Source organism: Diceros bicornis, chromosome 17 (assembly GCF_020826845.1).
Source record: "Diceros bicornis minor isolate mBicDic1 chromosome 17, mDicBic1.mat.cur, whole genome shotgun sequence".
Taxonomy (NCBI): domain Eukaryota; kingdom Metazoa; phylum Chordata; class Mammalia; order Perissodactyla; family Rhinocerotidae; genus Diceros; species Diceros bicornis.
This window is the reverse complement of record NC_080756.1, coordinates 19,900,348-19,918,467: the sequence shown is the minus strand read 5'-3', so window position 1 is coordinate 19,918,467 and position 18,120 is coordinate 19,900,348. Positions and strand designations below refer to the sequence as shown.

The 18,120-nt window shown below is 56.3% G+C and overlaps 1 protein-coding gene across 1 annotated transcript in view; it reads right to left on the bottom strand.

Annotated features, from left to right (window-relative positions):
* The window catches only part of FAIM2 (Fas apoptotic inhibitory molecule 2), a 30,897-nt gene extending 13,685 nt beyond the window's left edge, over positions 1 to 17,212 (bottom strand). Inside the window, exons 1-11 of the mRNA XM_058558312.1 lie at positions 17,124 to 17,212; positions 13,885 to 14,080; positions 11,033 to 11,136; positions 10,527 to 10,591; positions 10,043 to 10,096; positions 4,137 to 4,187; positions 3,760 to 3,799; positions 3,198 to 3,235; positions 2,563 to 2,650; positions 2,201 to 2,296; positions 424 to 477 (exon numbers count right to left, since the gene is read on the bottom strand). Coding sequence (XP_058414295.1) covers positions 424 to 477; positions 2,201 to 2,296; positions 2,563 to 2,650; positions 3,198 to 3,235; positions 3,760 to 3,799; positions 4,137 to 4,187; positions 10,043 to 10,096; positions 10,527 to 10,591; positions 11,033 to 11,136; positions 13,885 to 14,080; positions 17,124 to 17,138 — 801 coding nt within the window. The 5' untranslated portion in view covers positions 17,139 to 17,212. The remainder of the gene's footprint in view (positions 1 to 423; positions 478 to 2,200; positions 2,297 to 2,562; positions 2,651 to 3,197; positions 3,236 to 3,759; positions 3,800 to 4,136; positions 4,188 to 10,042; positions 10,097 to 10,526; positions 10,592 to 11,032; positions 11,137 to 13,884; positions 14,081 to 17,123) is intronic.
* Between the last annotated feature and the right edge of the window lie 908 nt (positions 17,213 to 18,120).

The window sequence follows — 18,120 nt, the reverse complement described above, 5'->3', positions numbered from 1 at the left end:
AAGAACAAGCTCAATCTAAGTGCTTCTCTCTCACAGGGTACTTGGAGTCTCTCTTGCTCCAAGAAGCCCTCCCAGATGACCCCTAGGAGATCAATGACTACTTTAGTCTATGTGGACAGGAGACCCTCACTCTCCCACTCCCACAAGCAGCACTGGCCCTCCCCAGGAGCCAGGGGTACCTCTTCCCACTCTGGCTAAAGCTTCGATCCTGCTGTTGCGACCTTCCTTCCCCCTCTGCACAGGTCAGCTGCTCTGTCTTAGAGACCAGAGAGAATTCCCTGACCCAGCACTGAGCCCCACCCTGCCCACATGTGCTTCAGAAGGGTTTAGGGAGGAGGACCATGAGGAAGACAGGCATGGCGGAGGGGCCTAGGGAGCTAATGGGAGGCTGAGAAGTCAGGGCCCCCAGGGGGCCACACTCACCAACGTAAACACGCTTGCTCCCAGCACGGCATACACTGCATGGAGCCAGGGCACCTGTGGGGCAGACGCAAAATGGGCTTAGGGACGACCAGATGGGTGGTGGGGCAGAAGGGCAGGGAGGGGGGCTCAGTTCAGAGAACGGAGGATGTGAGACAGACTTCCCTAGTGGGGGCCCTCTCTCACAGCCCCCCCGCAACCCTCACCAGCAACCCCTGAGAAGCCCTAGGACCGAGGGGTCCTTGATGCTCTGTGTGTTCGGGGTGGGTGGGAGAAACCGCAGGATAACAGTGATCATGGAGGGGCTGGCAGAGGACCTCCTGATTGGACTGGCACTTCTTCCCTCCATACGCAGCCGCAGGCTCAGGCTGGACGAGGGTGACTCATTCTACTGGGGCCCTGTCATCCTCCCAGCCTGAGTCTGGCCTGAGGCTGCTCCCTCCTCCCAGTGTGCACTCATCCCTGGCCTGTATGGGTCTGTCTGTCCCTCTGTCAGGGGTCTCCCTGGCTCTGCCTGTGGGGGTAAGGGGTTCAGGTAGAAGGAGACAAAGACTTGAACTCAGGGGTGTGGTGGGGGGCTGTCTGAAGTCCCTGCCAGCTGTGCATGATGGGATTCCCTGCAAAGGCTGGAACAGCACGCCTTCCCAACCTTGGCTCCCCCCAAGTCTCAGGGGCACCCAGCTGTGTGTGGAAACCCTGTAAGAGGTGCCACACCAGCCGTGCCCTCTGTACGGCCTTCCCCCAGAAGATTCCTGGAAACACAGGCATCCCATCAGCCTGACCCAGATCAATAAAGGGTTCTTTGAAGCTCTGGGGCCCCTTCCTGTACCCCCCATCCTAGATACACAGAGGGCCCCCAGGCCAGCTCCGGCCCCTCCCTTCGTCAACAGGATCCTGGGAAGAGCCAAGGAAATGCCAGAACCAATCTTGATGTCCTGGACTCAGAGCCAATACCCTGGGGGTTGGGGCTGGGCAGGTTGGGCTGGGGAAAGGGGATAGTGAAGAATGCTGTTCCTAGCTTGGTGGGAAAGGGTCGGTGGGGGACCAGGTACCAAAGGCGCCAAAGAGGAGCCTGGTGGCCCATGTAAGCACTGAGCAGGGGTCCAATAGCTTCATTTCTTGGGTTCCCAGGATTCAAACCTCAAATCCCTCCTGTGATGCCCTCAATCTGTGCCCTTCTCCATCTGCAGTGGCCTGAGTGCCTGGAAGCGGTCACTGCATCCTGAGCACTCCTGGCTGGATTTCCCAAGGCAGGCTGGACATTTCTAAAAGAGCTGCGATTTGGCTGGCCCCACGGTGGCTCTAATGGGGTGGGGGATGCTCAGAACTCCACTGCCCCACCTTCTGCCTGCGTGGAAGCCAGATTCTGCCTCTCTGGAATTGGCTGATGCCCCAAGAGTCCCAGGAGGCCCTGCCTCAGGGTTCCTCTGGGCCTGGTGGCCATGCGGAGCTCCAGAGCTTCCTCCCCTGCCCCAGGTTTAAATGCTCTGTGCCCTTCCCCTCAGCCTCACCTCCACCCTAGAGGGGAGGATGGGAAAGGTGAAGCCGGATGTGGCTCCTGGAGCGGGCAGGTGCCCCGGCCTGCCAAGAAAAGCCTCCTTGTTTGTTTGCTTACACTGCCAGCAAGCCCAGGGCAGGTGCCAGGAGGGGCGGACAGGGTGGCAGACTGTGAGCCTTTGGCTCTGGGCCTTCCCTGGAGGGTGTAGGAGGAAAGGGCACCCCAGGCGGCGGGCCCTTCCCCTGCCTCCCCCTCGGGCCAGCTGGGAGACCCGAGACTCACGTATTGGAAGGGCAGGAGGATGGCCAGGATGAGTCCACTGAAGAAAAGAGTCATGAGCAGTACGAAGATCACACCCTGGCAGGAGGTGAAGTCAAACTGCAGAGATGGGACAGGTGTCAGCTGCCGGGCCCCTCAGGCCTGCAAGGAGCGGCTTGGCATTCTGGGGGCCCCAATTGGGCAGTGTGCTGGCCAGAAGGTGGAGGCCTATACAGCAGGCCACCTTCTCATGCTCACCACCGGAGTTCCTCCTCCTCCCCTCCCCAGACCCTACTCACCCCTTTTACCTCTCCCCAGCCAGATAATCCAAGCTTGGAGCCCCCCACCCCATCTGCCCTCCCCTGCCCACAGGCCCCAGAGCTGACCTTGGTCTGGAAGCTGAAGACGGTGACTGAGAGGCAGACGAGGGCCGTGATGCCCAGGCACAGCAGCACAGATGTAGTGTTGTAGTAACTGCAGGACCGTCATGCCAGGGGGTCACCTTCCAGGGAGGGCTCGTGGTCTCCCCCTGCCCTCCTCCCACGCCCACCCTGCCAGCCAGGACCCGATCCCGTGACCTCTGGTCCCCACCCTCTCCCCTTTCCCAGGATCCTCCCTCTCCCTGCTTCCCCAGCTTTTCTACTGGGCCCTGCCCTCCTCAACATGCTTGACTCAAAATCCTGTTAGAAGGATCTCGGAGAGACCATGGGAGTGGGGGTGGGGAGGGGCTTGTGCTGGTGCCTGGAGATGGTTTACAGGGAACTGCGTGATCATGAGTCTGGGGTCTTTAAGCTGCAGCCTGAGAGGAGTCACCTTGGTCTCTTCCATCCTCTACCTCCACCCCACCCAAGCGGCCACGTCCGGGAGGTACTGTCCAGCGGAGTGCACGAGGAGAGGGCACTAGGCCAATGTCGCCTGCCTGCCTGAACCCCTTCCCCCCTCCAATGCTCTGAGGAGGGATGGTGTTGGGGGACAGCTCCCCTCAAGGTGTGGCCAGTCCCCTTCCACCTGTCCCCTTTACCTGGACAACATCCCAGTGAGGTAGGCCATGGACAGGGTCTGAAAGGAGAAGCAGGATGAGGGAATGCTCCAGAACTCAGAATTTGGGGGCCCAGAGACCTTCAAGGTCCAGCCCAGGTCTCCACCCCTTGCATGTCCCCCTCAATTCTGAGTCTGCTTCGCTCACATGCATATTTACTTCCAGGACGCAGCTGGTGAAGGAGCATCCCATCAGGCCTTGCACCAGCTGTCCCTTTCTTTCTTTTGCAGCCCTGCTCTTCCCCCCTTTCTAAGACCCTCCACTCTTCATTATCCATAGCTCTAGGATGCCTCATACAAACCTCTTAAAAACAAAATCACAATGAAGATAGACAGTGGATGGAGTGGGGGGAGACTAAGCCCATTTGGAAAGACAGAGTGGGACATCTTTGTGGAAGAAGTGGGGTGAAAATATCCCTGTTTCCCCCAGTGACCTCACATTGGACGTCCCCAACCCAGACTTCCTACCCTTGGAAGCCCATCCCCTCTCCCTCCTCCCTCTATCCCACTGGGCGTCTGTCCCCAGACACCCCCAGATCACTTACAAAGATGGTCAGGAGAATCAGGTTCCATGGGAAATGCCTCCTGTAAGGCAAGTCGCCGAGTTCAGAGGAGGGTGGGGGGTGCCAGCAGCACAGGCCAGGTCACCACTGCATCGAGGGGGTCTCTGCCCAACCCTATCCCCACTCCTTGGAGCCTTTTCTTTCAGCCACATCCCCAGGTGGCCCCATCTGTCTGTCCACCCTCCCCCCAACTCAAAGACACCAAGTAAAGAAGGGAGGGGCAGGCCTGCTTGATGGAGCCCAGAAAGGGATGAGGCCCCCTCAGGGGTGCACAGTATTGGTGGCAGGCAGGACTGGGGCCAGAACTTCAAGATCCCTGCTCACATTTCCACAAGTTGCTCTCCAAGCCATCATCATACCTGGGTCCAGAACAGCAGGCCAGGGTCAGGTAGGTTGCAAAGAACACAGCGCTGTGAGAGACAGATGGATGAGTCAGCCAGTCTCCCCTGAGGCCCCTCCACCTAGTCCCCTGCTCATCTCATTCTCTGCCACCCCTGCCCACAGGGCTCCAGGCAGGGTGACGGGGAGGTCATGGTCATCTAGAACCAGGTAATGGGCAGGGTAGGGGTCCAATTCCAAAAGAGAGGAAGGGGAAGACGATGAGCCTGCTTCCAGAAATACTGAATCTTGAGTGCCATGGGATAGCTGACCACCTAATCCAAAGTGGTCCCCCCAGATACCATCTTATCACTTACACACAAAAAAGCTCATATACAGTGTTTTCTATGTGCCAGGCAGTGCTAAGTGCTTTATGAATATTTGCTAATGTAATCCTCATAGTTTCTCTATGAAGCATGCTCTTCACTTCACAGATGAGGCACAGTGAGGTCAGGTGACTTGTCCAAGGTCATGCAGGTACCATGTGGCAGAGGCAGGATTAGAACCCAGGCCTCCAGAGTCCTAGACCCACACTGCCTCCTTCAGGCCCTTCCCAGCCCTAGCACTACCTGTAACCATCTGCTTAGTTACTTTGTTGTTGGTCTACCCTTCTAGACTGCAAGCTCAGCAGGGGCAGGGCCCTTGTCTGCCAGCACCTGGGCCAGCAAGAAGTACCTGTGGCATGAATTTCTGGATCAGGTGGCCCTATCCACTAGGATACTGGCAGGCAGCTCAGGTGCAACCCAAAAATAGGGACTGAGGATTGAGGGTTTTCTGGAGAGCAGTGGAGGTGGAGGCCAGTCCAGGAGGTGGGAGATGAGGGCTGAGGACCCAAGAGTGTGGCATGCTCGTGCCTACCTAGATTGGTGCCACCACCAATGCATGGTCTCCAGCCCCCAGTGGGCCCTCAACATGGCGCCTTCCATCCCTCCCCATCTCTGTCCTCCATTCTCTTGCCCATCCCCCACAGCAGCAATTCCAACCGTCTTCCCCCATACGCAAAACTCTCAGGTTGCCTCACTCTCCTGCCTGGTCTGGCCTGATGTGTCCTAGAAAGATTTGGCTCCCCTGGCTCCCTGCCTGCCACCTGCAACCATCATGTCATGCATCTGTGTGCCCTTCCTCCTGTCCCTCCTCCCATCCCAGGCCAATACCCCCAGCCTGGGCTCTGGGTACCACACCCTCAACTGCCTCACCATCTCTATTACTAAACCTTTCTACTGCTGCCTCTCCTCCCACACAAAGCTCCTCAGCTGTTCTCCATCTTGAACCAACATCTTCCTGGCTCTAGGTGCTGCTACTTTACCCACCCTCACAGCCAAGCTGCTTCTGCACAGCCAAGCTTCTTGAAAAAGTTGTCTCCACTCACTGTGTCTTCTCCATCCCACAATTACTCCCCAACCCAACGAACTAGCCCCAGCCCCGCTTAATGAGAACTGGCTTTGTCATATCACTATGACCTTGTTGGGTTCAATTGACAGCTGTCAGTCCTTACCTTACCTGACTTCTCAACATCTGATCTCTCTCCTTATTTCCCTGGTTCCAGAATGACATACTCTTGGATCTCCTCATACCCCCCTGGCCACTCCTGAATCTCCCTCAGAGCATCTCTAAATATGCCTGGTTCCTTCAACGCAGGGTCCCGTCTCCCTTCACGCCCTCCTTGGGTGGGCTCACTCATCCACAGGACTCCCTTTATCAGGCAAATGCTCATGACTCGCACACCCATATTTCTGATCTAGATTTTCCTTCTCAACCCCAGACCTGAATATCCAACTGCCTACTGGGCAGACATGGCTATTCAGAAACGTGCCAAACTCAACAGGTCAGAAACTTGCCCCCTTCCCTGCTCCTTCTCCTGCACCCCCTATTGCAGAGGACATCAAGCACCCTCCAAGTCACCCAACCAGAGACCTCAGTCATCCTTGGCTCTCACTCTGTCATGCCCCATTAATCATCTGGACCTGTTGATCCTCCTACTCAGGGAGCTGTCAGATCTGTCCCCTTCTCTTCATTCCCACTACCACCCTTTTAGGTCGGGCCACCTCTGTCTATCTGGTCCTCCTGCCTCCCCGCTGCCTTCCACTCTCCAAGCTACAGGTAAATCCGACTGTGTGACCCTTCTGTTTAAAATTCCAAAGACCTGGCAATGCCCTGCATGATCCACCCCTTCCTACCTCTCCAGCCCATCCCTCAGGGCGCTCCACCCCTCCATTGCAGCCTCTCAGGGCCCTCTCACCCTCACAATGTGCCCACCACACTGTGCTCCTGCTGAAAGGACTCACTGGCAAGGACATTGAGGCCTGGGTTAGAGGGGCTTCCTCTGTGCACCACGGGCATACCTCAACCAAAGCCCACACCCCCACACCCATGGGCCTGCTCATCTGACCCTCCACCCAGGCGTAGCACCTGGAGCAGCCTACTCATTTTGTATTCCTACCACCTAACCCAGGGCCTGGTACTGGTTGGATGATCTTTAAATATTTCTAGATGAAATGCGAAAGAACAAGGAATGTAGGGGTTGAGGGAAGCCTGTTGGATTGGGTGGAAAGGATGTCTCCCTCTTCACCCCTTCCTGTTCTTCAGTGGTTCTCAAATGATGTGGAACTGTTGTCACAATGACTGACGGGTTTGTAGGGCCAGGGGCCAGGGCTGCTGAACTCCCACTCCATGAGGGACAGTAGAATTATCCTACCCCAGTTGAGAAACACTCCAGGATCTGCTCTCTTTTGGTCTCACTTGAGTCATTGGTCAATCACTTCAACAATAAGGATAATAATAATACCCTTGTCTATGTGTATCCTGGGTGTGGGTCCAGCCTCCCTCCCAGACTGGAAGGCGGCAAGTGAAGGAGGGAGGGACAGGAAGGGCAAGGGCCAGTCTCCTTTTCATTCCGGTCCACGGCTCCTCGACCCTCAAGACAAACGGTCAGGAGGGATGGCAGAGGGACTGAAGACGTGGGGGTTATGGTGCAGCTGTGGAGCCTGACACTCGCATTCATGTCCCAGCTCTGCCACTACTATCGTGTGACCTTGACCAAGTTACTTAATTGCAGAGCCCTGGCTTCCTCCTTTGTAAGACAGGAATATTGGTACCAACTCACTGGGCTGTAGCAAGGATTAAATGAGAGCGTGCACGTCCAGCGTTTAGCACAGGGCCTGGCACAGGGTAAGGACTTGAGGATGGAGCTGTTATTATTATAATTAGACTGACAGCTTCCTGGAGAGGCTCTGACCCACCTCCCCCCAGCTCTGGTCTCACACTTTTCCTCCTCTGCCTGGTCCCCCCGCCCCCACCCCACAGCCCTGACTCCTTCCTGCTCCAGGGAGGCCCACGGTTCCCCCTGCCAGAGCTCAGAGGGAGCAATCAGACAATAAGGCGGAGCCTCCTGAGGGACATGAATGGGGCCTTGAGAAAGCTGTGGCTGGCAGGTGGGGGGTGAGGGTGCCAGAAGGCTGCCATCACAGGGGGCAGAGAATGAGTCATAGCAGAAGTGGGAGAAAGACTGACTCGCCTGTCAGAGCCTAGGCCCCAGGGCCTCGTCTGGAGCCATGGTCTGTTTACAGAGTGTCAGAGGAGTGAGGCTCAGGAGGAGGCCAGCTCCAAACCCGGTGTCCTCCCCCAAAGTGTCCTGCCCTAGCACCAGGCCTGGGCCACAGGGGGAGGCAGCAGAGCACTGGGGGAAAGTGCACAAGCTTTGCAATTATAGAGATATGGGCTTCAATCCTGGCTATGCTGCTTAGGAAGCAATAACTCCTCTCTGAGCTTCAATTTCCTCATCTGTACAATGGGGATTATAATAGTGTCAGCCTGGCAGGGTTGCTGTAAGGATCAAACAAAAACTATCTGTAAAGCACTGAGCACTGTGCCTCACACACAGAAAAAGAGCTGTCTTATTCTTATTGCTTTTAAGGGCTTGGTATGTTGGAGAAGGTGAGGCTCAGACCCAGAGGCAGATGCAGGGGGCAGGGTGGATAGAGTTGATGGGTGGGGAGGAGGCAGGGCAGGGCACAGCCACAGTCTGGCTTTTTGGAGAAAAGGGCAGTATCTTGCTGGTGGAATACCCGAGCTCCTTTAAGGCTTTGTGATGCCCCATAAAAAGCACATGGTCCACGCCCACTTCCAACTTCTCTCCATCCCCACCCACCCCTGAGCCAGGGAGAGCATCAAAGAAGTTGAGGAGGAGGGTCCATAAATCTCATCATTCAGAGGCCAGATTCCCACGCCCACCCTCACTAGGGGTGGACTCTGCCTCCACTTCTCGAGCCTGCTCATTCCTGGACTGTCCCCTTGCCACCATCTGCTCAGGGCAGACTCCTGCAGACCCTCCTACAGAAGGCCTGGCAAGGGGCCTGGGAACTCCATTCCCAAGTCCTCAGGGCACCTGAGGCTGCCAGGTGGTGCTGACGTGCTGGGAGCCATGCCAACCTGCCGCGTGGGCTGGCGCAGGTGGTGGTCCCTGGGGCCTCATTAGCTTTGCCATACAGTGCCTCCCAATTTCCCAAGACACATGTCTCCCCGCCTGGTCTGCAGACAGGCCTTCTGTCCTGTGCCCTAAGAAAGGCTCTAGGTGTGAATGTCTCCCCCCCTGGGGCCCCCAACTAGACTGAGCCACCCCTCCACTCCTCCACGTCTCTGGGGAGCCCCAGAGGCCAGGATGAGTCTCCTTCCCGTCAGCCTTCGGCTGGCTTGTGTTAACTCCAGGCCAGCTCTGGGACTGTTCTGGGCTCGGGTGGTACAGGCGGCTTTGGGCTGAGCCCACATCCTAACCAGATCCCCATCCAGGAACAGGCCTGGAACAGCGCATTCCGCAAGCTCCGTGACAGGGCATTCAGAGCTTCCACCCCATTGGGCCCCACTGCTCTCTGAGACGTCCCGGATTCTCCTACCTGGAGCGTGCCAGCTCTCTCCCAGCATAGGCCCTACTTTATCCAAGGTACCACGTGCAATCCCACACCCATGCTTTTGCTTAAGCCAGTCTGGCCTCCATCCATTGAGGGGCACCCCTCGATGTGGACTCCCTCCTCTGAATGCTGCTCTTTCACATGCTGCCTGTGCTACCCACTACCTTCCCCTGCAGGGGCCTCCTCCCCAGCAGCCCCAGTACAGGGCTGGGCTCACAGTGGGTCCTGATGGAGACTTTGATGAGAGCAGTTCTGCTCTGAGCTCAGGGTGCTCCTGGCCTGGAATTATCCGGAATGACCCCTTAATTGCCCAGATAGGGGGTCAGAATCACCTACACTGTTAAACCTCTTCTCTCAAGTTACCTGCCATGTTCCTTAAAGAGTATAGGGCAAGCAGAAGCCGAGTGTTCAAGAGGAAGGGAGTCTGCCAAGCAGAGGGATTAAGAGCACAAGCCTCAACCTGAACCCTGGGGTTGAATCTTAGCTCCACCACTGACTAGCTGTGTGACCTTGGGCAAATTACTCCACCTCACTGAGCCTTAGTTTTCTGAGGTAATCGTATCCAGTAGATTTGAGGATCGAATGCAATACTGTACATCAAGCACACAGAACAATGCCCAGCCCTTATTAGGCACTCCATAAGTGGTAGCTATTATGATTAATAATTCGTAAGCATTAATAACAACAATGTTAATAAGAGCAGCAACATTATCATTAGTGTGGGCCAAGGTGTCCCAGCCCCCTTCTCCTCAGGGTCAACGTCTGGGTCTCTCCAGCCTTGGCCGCACCTCCACCCTTCCCTCCTTGTGCAGGCACCAGAACCTACCCATCCCCTCCCCTCCCCCTCAGATATAAACACCCCAGAAGGGCCCTTCTGGCCATGTTCTTGTGAGGCCACAGGCTTGGATTCTGTGAACAGAGCTTCCCGCCTTGTGCTGCTGAGGGTTCTCTGGAAGGGGCCTGAGGGACTGGGGTATACTCACTAGGATGCCCAGTACCAGCCCGGGTTGGCCTGGACATAGTCCTTAACGGGGTCACTGCACAGAAGGGAGAGAGAGAGAATTGGAATTTACTCGAGGTCTCTATTTTCTGGTTCAGCATCTGCACCTGCCCCCCACAGTTCACAGGGCTTGAGAGGAAGAAAGGAGGAAATGCACCCCTGGCGGCTCAGGGAGCCCCAGCCACAGTCCCAGGCTGGGACTTGGAGGTGCCTGGGTGTGGGGCTGGTGGATCTGAGAGGAATGACTCTCACAGACACCTGCAGGCCCGGAAGGCACCCTGGGTCCACCCTCCCGCGATGGAGGACTCCTCCATGTGCACTAAGGTTATTCCCCAGCATGAGCAGGTCCACTGCCCAGCACAAATCTCTTCAGGCAAACATTCCAAGAGAAGCCTCATTCTGGTCCCCCCGCCCCAGACCTGGCCATGGCTGCCCCTGGAAGGTACCGGTCCACACTGCCAACTCACCAGAAGGTAAAGAGAGCCACGACACCCAAAGTCACCAGCAGCTGGATCAGCAGGATAGTATAGACCTGGGGGTGGGAGGGGCTCCGCTCAGCTTGGGGTCCTGTTTGAGGCTGGGGAGGCTCAGGCCCCAGCGAGGCCCAGAGTGACCCCAGCTTCCTGGTGACTCAATCTACTCTCCAGACCCCCATCTTGTGCCTCCACCCTCCTTCTTAGGGGTCATTGGAACAGACCCGGGACAAGGTGAAAGGGGAGGAGGGATGCTCCAGAGCCCAAACCCGCAGGAAAAGGGGCCCCACAGTATCTGGAGAGAAGAGACAGTGTGTTTAGGCATAGCAGGAGGCAGAGCGTGAGACCTAAGGAAGCACTTCCGAACAGGTGCTGTTAGCTGGGATCACAAGAGAAGGGGAGAGAGATGGCCTCTGCAGGCAGAAGGCTGGGCCAGGGGCTTCTTGAGGGGCTCCCCCCACCCAGCACCCCAGTCTTGGGGAGCTGGGGGAGGCAGTTACCTTTCTGATGAAGACTCGGCGAACTTTCTGGTCATCCCAACTGAAGGTGGTGAAGAGCTCATGGTCTCCAGTGGGGAAACCATTCTCATAGCTGGAGCTGCTGCCTGTGTGGGCAGGGGGAGGGCCATGAGGGCTCCCAATCACTGGGTGCCCCCAATGGCCACCTGCTCACAGCTCCTTTTTATCAAACTGGCTCTCTGGCCTGGCTGAAGCCCTTCTCTCCAGCCCCTTCTAAAACCTCCCCCCAACCCCCCCAGCTCTCTCTCCCTGGTTGTTTTTCCTGTTCTGGGTCCTGAGAATGAACTGTCATCCCCCCTTCCCTCCCCTCCACCCTGGCTGGGGCTCCCTGGGGAGCAAGCTCGGCCATACAAGTGTGACCCTTTCCTCTTGTGTCCCCCACCCCCCTCCCTGGACACTCTGGGTCCTTTGTAGCCAAGGATCAGAGAGGGACAGCCAGTATCCCAGGGCCACCAGCACATCCCAGGGTCAAAGGTCCTGACCCCAGATTGAGGCCATTGGGGTGGGAACTGGGGACTAGTTGGATGTGGTGGACCTGCTGGTGCTCCAGCTGGGAACCAGGGCTGGGGGAAGACTGGAGGAGAAATAAAGCCAGGACAAGGACAAGAAGTGGGGATGCAGTTTTGGGACCTGGTTCCAGAACTCAGGCTTTTGGGAGAACACGGGCTCCACCGTCAAATAGACCCATGTGTGGATCCCTCCTCTGAGACTGACTAGCTGTGTGACCTTGAGCAAGCCTTCTCTGAGTCTCTTCTCTTCTATGACATGGGTCAGTGATACCTACCTCATGCGGACCAAACCAAAAAATGAAAGCCTATGGCTCTGTGCCTGATGGGGACCATGCCACCCTCTCCCTAGCACCCCTCCTCTGGGCCATTCCCGAGTCCTCAAACATGTCCACTCTGTTCTCCTCCCCTGTCCCAGTGATCTCCACGATCTTCCTCCCACCCCAACCCCACCCCCACCCACAGGAAGAGCCTCCTTGGTGTTTCAAAGCTGGCCATGGCATTGCCCTGCTCTTCGACGACTCCTACTGCCTCTTACTCACATTCAAGTTCCTTAGCAACGCCTCCACAGCCTGCCGTGCGCAGGGCCCTCCGGCCCCACAGCACATCACTCCCTTCTGTGTTTCTCCAGCCTGACTATATTTTTTCAGCCACGTGCTGTCTGGCCTCTGAGCCTCTGCATATTCTATTCTTTCAGCCTTGAACACTCATTTCCCTTTTCATTAGGCTAACTCATGCCATCCTTCAGGGCTCAGTGTGGATGCCCCCTGGAAGCATGGGGGCAGGATGCCCCTGCCCCCCAGGAAGCCTTCCCTGACTGTCAGACAGGTTAGGTGAGCTGCCCAGGCCTCTATCACTGTAGCTGTTTCACTATGTGGTGGTCATCCATTTACTTGTCTGCACTGTCAGCTCCGTGAGGGCGAGTCTTGCAAATCGATGCATCCCCAGAAATTAGCTCAGTGCCAAACACTGTGCATGGCACATACTTAGTGAATGTTTGTTGCATGTTGACTAAAACAAGCTGCCTTCCTGCCCCGACAGTTCCTTGGGAAATATTTCTTAAGGCAGCCAGTCCTGGCAGCCTGGATGTGGGAAATGAGGAAGGGCGAGAGAGGTGGACCCACTACAAACCAGGGGCCTACAGACCCTCACCCTCTCATCCTTCACTTCTCCTTCATGTTCTGTCTACACCCCCCACCAAAGCCCAAATGGCCAGGCCACAGAGGAGGAGAAAAGGAGAGAGAAAGCAGTCCTGTGGGTGTCTGGGGCAGGGAAAAGGGTCCCATGAACACCAGACCTTCAACAACCTTCCAGTAGGTCACAGTGGGGTAGGTCTGCTTGGCTCTGGGCCGAGGGGGTTTGTGGTAAGAGGTGTGGACCATGATGGCCACTCCTTGTGAGTAGAAGCTCTGTCTGAGGCATTGTCCCCTAGATCTCTTCTAGAATTCTGCTGAGGGTGGGGGTGGGGGGGTTGATAATGTGGGAGAGGGGGGCTCAGGGGCTGCTGTGGGAGGTTGAGGCGCTGAGAAGGATTTGAGGAGGAGCGCTTCCTCCCAGCTTGTGGGGAACTGTGTGTTCCTAGCCCTGAGGCAAAGCTCCCACAGGCCACTCAACCCAACAGAGGAGCTCCCATGGGCTGGGATTCTTGGTCTGCAAGGAGCTAGCATCAGCTTGGGTGAGTCTGCCTATGAATTATGCCAGGCCATGAGGGACACTGAGGCTGGCATCCACATACCTTCCCCTCTTCATGCCCTCCTGAACCCAACAAAGGCCTGGGGAAGGGAAGAGAGATGAGAGTGATGGGTGAAGTAGATCCTCAGGTCCCTGGGCCCCCCAACTCTGGAACCTCCATGGGGACGTGTCCCCACTAAGGTTTCAGATCAGCCGATATGTAAACACACTGCACCCCCAATCACAGGGAGCCAGCCCCAGCCAAGGCAGCCTCATATTGCCCCTTCCTGTGTCCACTCTGACCTCTCCCCACCCCTTCTCTGCATCCCTTTCCTCTAGGAGAGCCCATCTAGACTAGCCTTTGGCTTTTCTCCCTGCACCTGTCCCCTCTATTTGCCCTAGCTCTGTGACTTGGAAGAATCTCCTCTTTTCCGTCCAAGAGCACTCTGACTGCCGACAGTGTATCTCTCCCTTTTCATGGAGTCCTTCTTGATCTACCCTCAGAAGAGTCCTCCAACTCCCAAGCCTTTGACAACAGAGCCTCGTACAACAACCACACAGTGCATCTAATTCTGAGCAACTTCCTTCTACCCAGGTTTCCCGTCTGGGCGCACCACTCCCCCTGATGCTTCAGCCTCCAGGAGCTGAGAGACTTACTAGGGTCCACATAGGCCCAGCTGGGGTGGAGAGGCACAGCCGAGGGGGCTGGGGGAAAGGCCCCTGCCTTCAGCCCCTCCCCGGAGGTGGCCTCCTCATAGGAAGGTGGGGCTGAGGGCACTGATGGAACCTCCTTTTTCTCTCCATTCGTCTGCTGCTGCCCCTCTGTCCCAGGGGCCTTGTTAGCCACGGAGAGCTGTGGAATAGAGACAGAGCGAGAAGGTCACCAGGGAAAGGGCACCTTCCAAGCCCTCTCCAGCAGGCCCTCAATTCCTAGAATTTCCATGAGTACCTTCTCACCTGCAGTGGGGGCGGGGGGGGGGATGCAAATAAGAATCCCCATTTTATGTGAGCTATATATAAAATGGTATATTGTTCAGCCTTTAAAAAGAAGGAAATCCTGCCAATTGCAACAACATGGATGAACCTGGAGGACATTATACTGAGTGAAATAAGCCAGACACAGAAAGACAAGTACTGCATGATCTCACTTAATGAGGAACCTAAAACAGTAGAACTCATAGAAGCTCAGAGGAGAATGGTTGCCAGGGGTGGCAGTGGGGGAAATGGGAAAACGTTGGTTAAAGGGTACAAAGTTTCAGTTATGCAAGATGAGTTCTGGAGAGCTAATGTGCAGACTGGGGACTATAGTTAACAATAACCGTATTGCCTACTTGAAATTTGCTGAGAGGGTAGATCTTAAGTGTTCTCATCACACACAAAAAACGGTAATTATGCTAACTAGCTTGACTGTGGTGATCATTTCACAATGTATGCATATTTAAAAATATCAAGTTGTACACCTTAAATATATGCCATTTCTATTCGTCAATTATACCCCAATAAAGCTGGGAATAAAAAAAGAATCTCTCTATTTTATAGATGGGAGAACTGAGCTCCAGGAGGGTCGGGGCTGGCCAGAGGCACACAGTGGAGCTGGGACAAGGACTGAGGAAGGAGAAAATTCTCAGAAGAGCCCACCATTCTTGGTCACTGTCCCCGGGGCAAGGGAATGGGTCTGTACGGTTCCAGTGTTTCCCTAGGTTCCAGGGAAGGGCCTGGCATAAGTAGGCCCTCAAAAATATTATCGAATGAAGGGTTCTCTCATTCATTTAATCTCCCTGCTACCTGAGGATCAGAGAGGAAGAATGACTCAGGCAAAGTCACAGAGCCACGTGTGGCCCATAGGGCTGCAGAGCCCAGGCACCATCCACTGGGATTAGCCTCCTTCGGCTGGGCTGGAGAAGATACAAGGAGGGTGGGACGGGAGAACGGGGAAACCGAAACGGGGAGGAGAGAGAGAAAAGAAGAGGAATGGGGACTGCACGGTGGAGGAAGGGCAAGAGGCCCCGGCTAAGGGTCCTGTTCTGGCCTTGTCCTATTGGAGCCCCAGCCTCTCCCCCAAGCCAGAACAGAGTCACAGAATGTCACTGCTGGAAGGACCTCAGAAGGCATCTAGTTCAGCCTCTTCCTGCATTTTACAGATGAGGACACTGAGGCCCAGAGGGAAATGTGCCCATGGCAGGTTGATATGCCCCTTGCCCCACAATGTACACGTTTAGCTTTGGTGAGGGGGTAGGAGCTATGAGGGCCTGAATGATGCAGCCAAAGAGTGGAAGACTGGGGTGGAGGGGTGTGTGAAAACTGAAATACCAGCAAAAGGACTGAACCTCAGAAAATAGGATTTAGGTCTGATTCCAAAAAGAATGTGTTAAACCTCAAGGGCCACTGAGGAAGACTGCAGAGTTCCTTCTCTGCAGGGCGCATCTAGCTGAGGCAGCCCAGACACGGACAAGTACCGGAAAATCTCTGCTTCCATCCAGCCCTAAGGAATATTGAACTGGGAGGTCTTTTCCATCACCAGAGAGCCTGTGAGCAAGCTGGGGGTGAAGGGCAGAGGAGGCAGGGGCAATACACTCCCCCCAGGACAGGAAGCAGCGTCAGCAAAGTGACTGGTGGAGGTCAGGGTGGGGAGTAGAGGGAGAGGATCAGCAGATCTTCATTTTCATCACAGTGAACACCCCCAGGCCTCCTTGGGGAAGGGCCTGGGTGCCTAGACCTCCTTGGGGAAGGGCCTGGGAGCCCAGGCCTGTGGGAACGGGGCTCTGGCTCATCTGTTTCCCTCCCACTCCCCACCTCCTTCCTCACCCAGACCAGAAGGGACACGCCTAGAAAACCCATTGCAGCCCACCAGAACCAAGGTCCTCTGAGCCCAGACCCAGGGCTTGTGTCTGGGAAAAGGATTATCACCTCTGACTTCAGCCCTGTGCAAAGCTGGTCCTCCTCACCAGTGTCCCCCCACCTGCCCCCCCCTGCCGCTCAGCACCCCCAGAGCCTCCTGGGCCCTGCCCCCCATACACACACATCCGGCATTCCCAAGTGAGGTCTGCCCAATGGCAGGAGGTGGTATCACCCAATGACATCATTTTGAGGCCTGATGAGCTTAAAAACAGGGAGAGGAGGGTCTGAGAGCCCAAGGAAGGATGCCATTGGCTCTGAGGCTCATCTCAGAGAAAAGAAGGGGAGTGTAGGGGAGGTCCCTCTTCTGTTTTCTCTGCCCAATCCTTAGCACCCCCAAACAGAGGGCCCAAGGACCCTCCCCCTTTGCCCCAGGACCCAGTGTTGTATAATTCCACAGGCTGTTGACGTTACGTAACCCTACTAGGCCAGCCAAGTCTCTGCCCAGCCCCTCCTCTACATTTCAGGCCTAAAACTGGAAAAAAACAGATGTTTTTTCCAGTCTCATCCAGTCTCACACCTGGCCTAAACCAAAACAAAAATTAGAGCATCCTGATGCAGGATTGCCACAGTAACCCCCCAACCAAAGGGGATGTATCCAGATGTGCAATAATGACAGGGAGTTGGGTTGGGGGGTGTTTCTGTGGAGGATGGGAAAGATGAGCATAATGTGGTTGGGGTTGGGATTGGACCAGAGCGGGATGCCCCAGCATGCACACACACAGACACACACACTGGACACCTAGGCTGACTCCTTAAGAGGGCCTGGGCACCTGTGAAGGGTCCTGTGATGCCAAAGCCCAGGGTGGAAGGGAGGAGAGGTGAGCCTGATGGGCGGGGACCCTTGAAATGGGCCTTTTGATTCTCTGACTTCAGCAAGGACCACAGAGGACCTTTGCACAAGGGAGGATGCCTATAGTGGTCCTGAGAGCTCGCTTAGGATGACAGGGGTCTGGGGAGCAGGAGGATGGAGGATGGTGCAGGCAGGGGAGACGCGGTACCTTTCCCTGGGTCATGGTGCCGTCTCTCGGGGAAGGGGTCCCTGAGGCAGGGGCGGCCGCTTGGGTCACCGCAGCCTGCCTGCGTCTCTTCTTTCCTCCGCGTGGGTTCTAGCAACATCCACTGCAGCCGGGCCAGGCGGACCGGAGCGTACCATCCGGGCGCGGGGGGAGGAGGGGGCCGGGGGCGGGCCAGAAGGCTGCTGCGGAGGCCGCTGCGGATTCGCGAGCCGAGGGGGCGGAGGCTGCGCACCGCCCCCTCCTCCTGCCCCCTCCATTCTGGTACCCTCGCCCGGGGGACCAGGGAGCGCCGCGCTGCGGAGCAGCCCAAGTGGATGGGTCCGCGCGGGCGGGAGGAGACGCGGGGACTCCGTGACACCGGACCAGCTGATGCTGCCTGCCCATGACTGGAGCTGGGTGTCAGGACCTTATCTCTCCTCCATCTCTGCTGCTGACAGGCTCTGCCTTTTTTCCCCTCCCTCTTTGGATGCGGCCTTGATTTCTCCCACCCATCTCCGTCTGTTTCATCATCCACCATAGAGGGGGGAAAAGTCTCCAACGTCTTGCCTACCCCACCTGGCTCCTAACAGGGCCCCTGGGCCCTAAGTTCCTATGGGCCTTTGGGCAAGCCATGTGGGCATCTCTCCATGCCTCCCTTTTCTCTCCTGTGAAATGGGAGCAGTAGGCCACTCCCTACCCTTTCTCAGAGACATGGTGTGGGAGGATGCAGCTTCTATTTTTTTCAACCCTACTGGGACATTTTACTAGGTCTTTCTGGAGACGCCTCTAGTTTTGTCTCAAAGCCTCACCAACCCCCTGCACTGCTCCTTTTCTGCTCCTCTCTCAGCCTCCATGACCCCTGTCTCCATCTGCTCTCCCACCCCACCCCTCCTTCCAGAGCCTGTCCCATCCTCTTTCCCAGGCCTGTCCTTGGGACTCCGCCATCACCAGGTCCTGTTTTCTGCAGCTGCCGCAGTGTTACTGTGAGGTTTGCAATCTC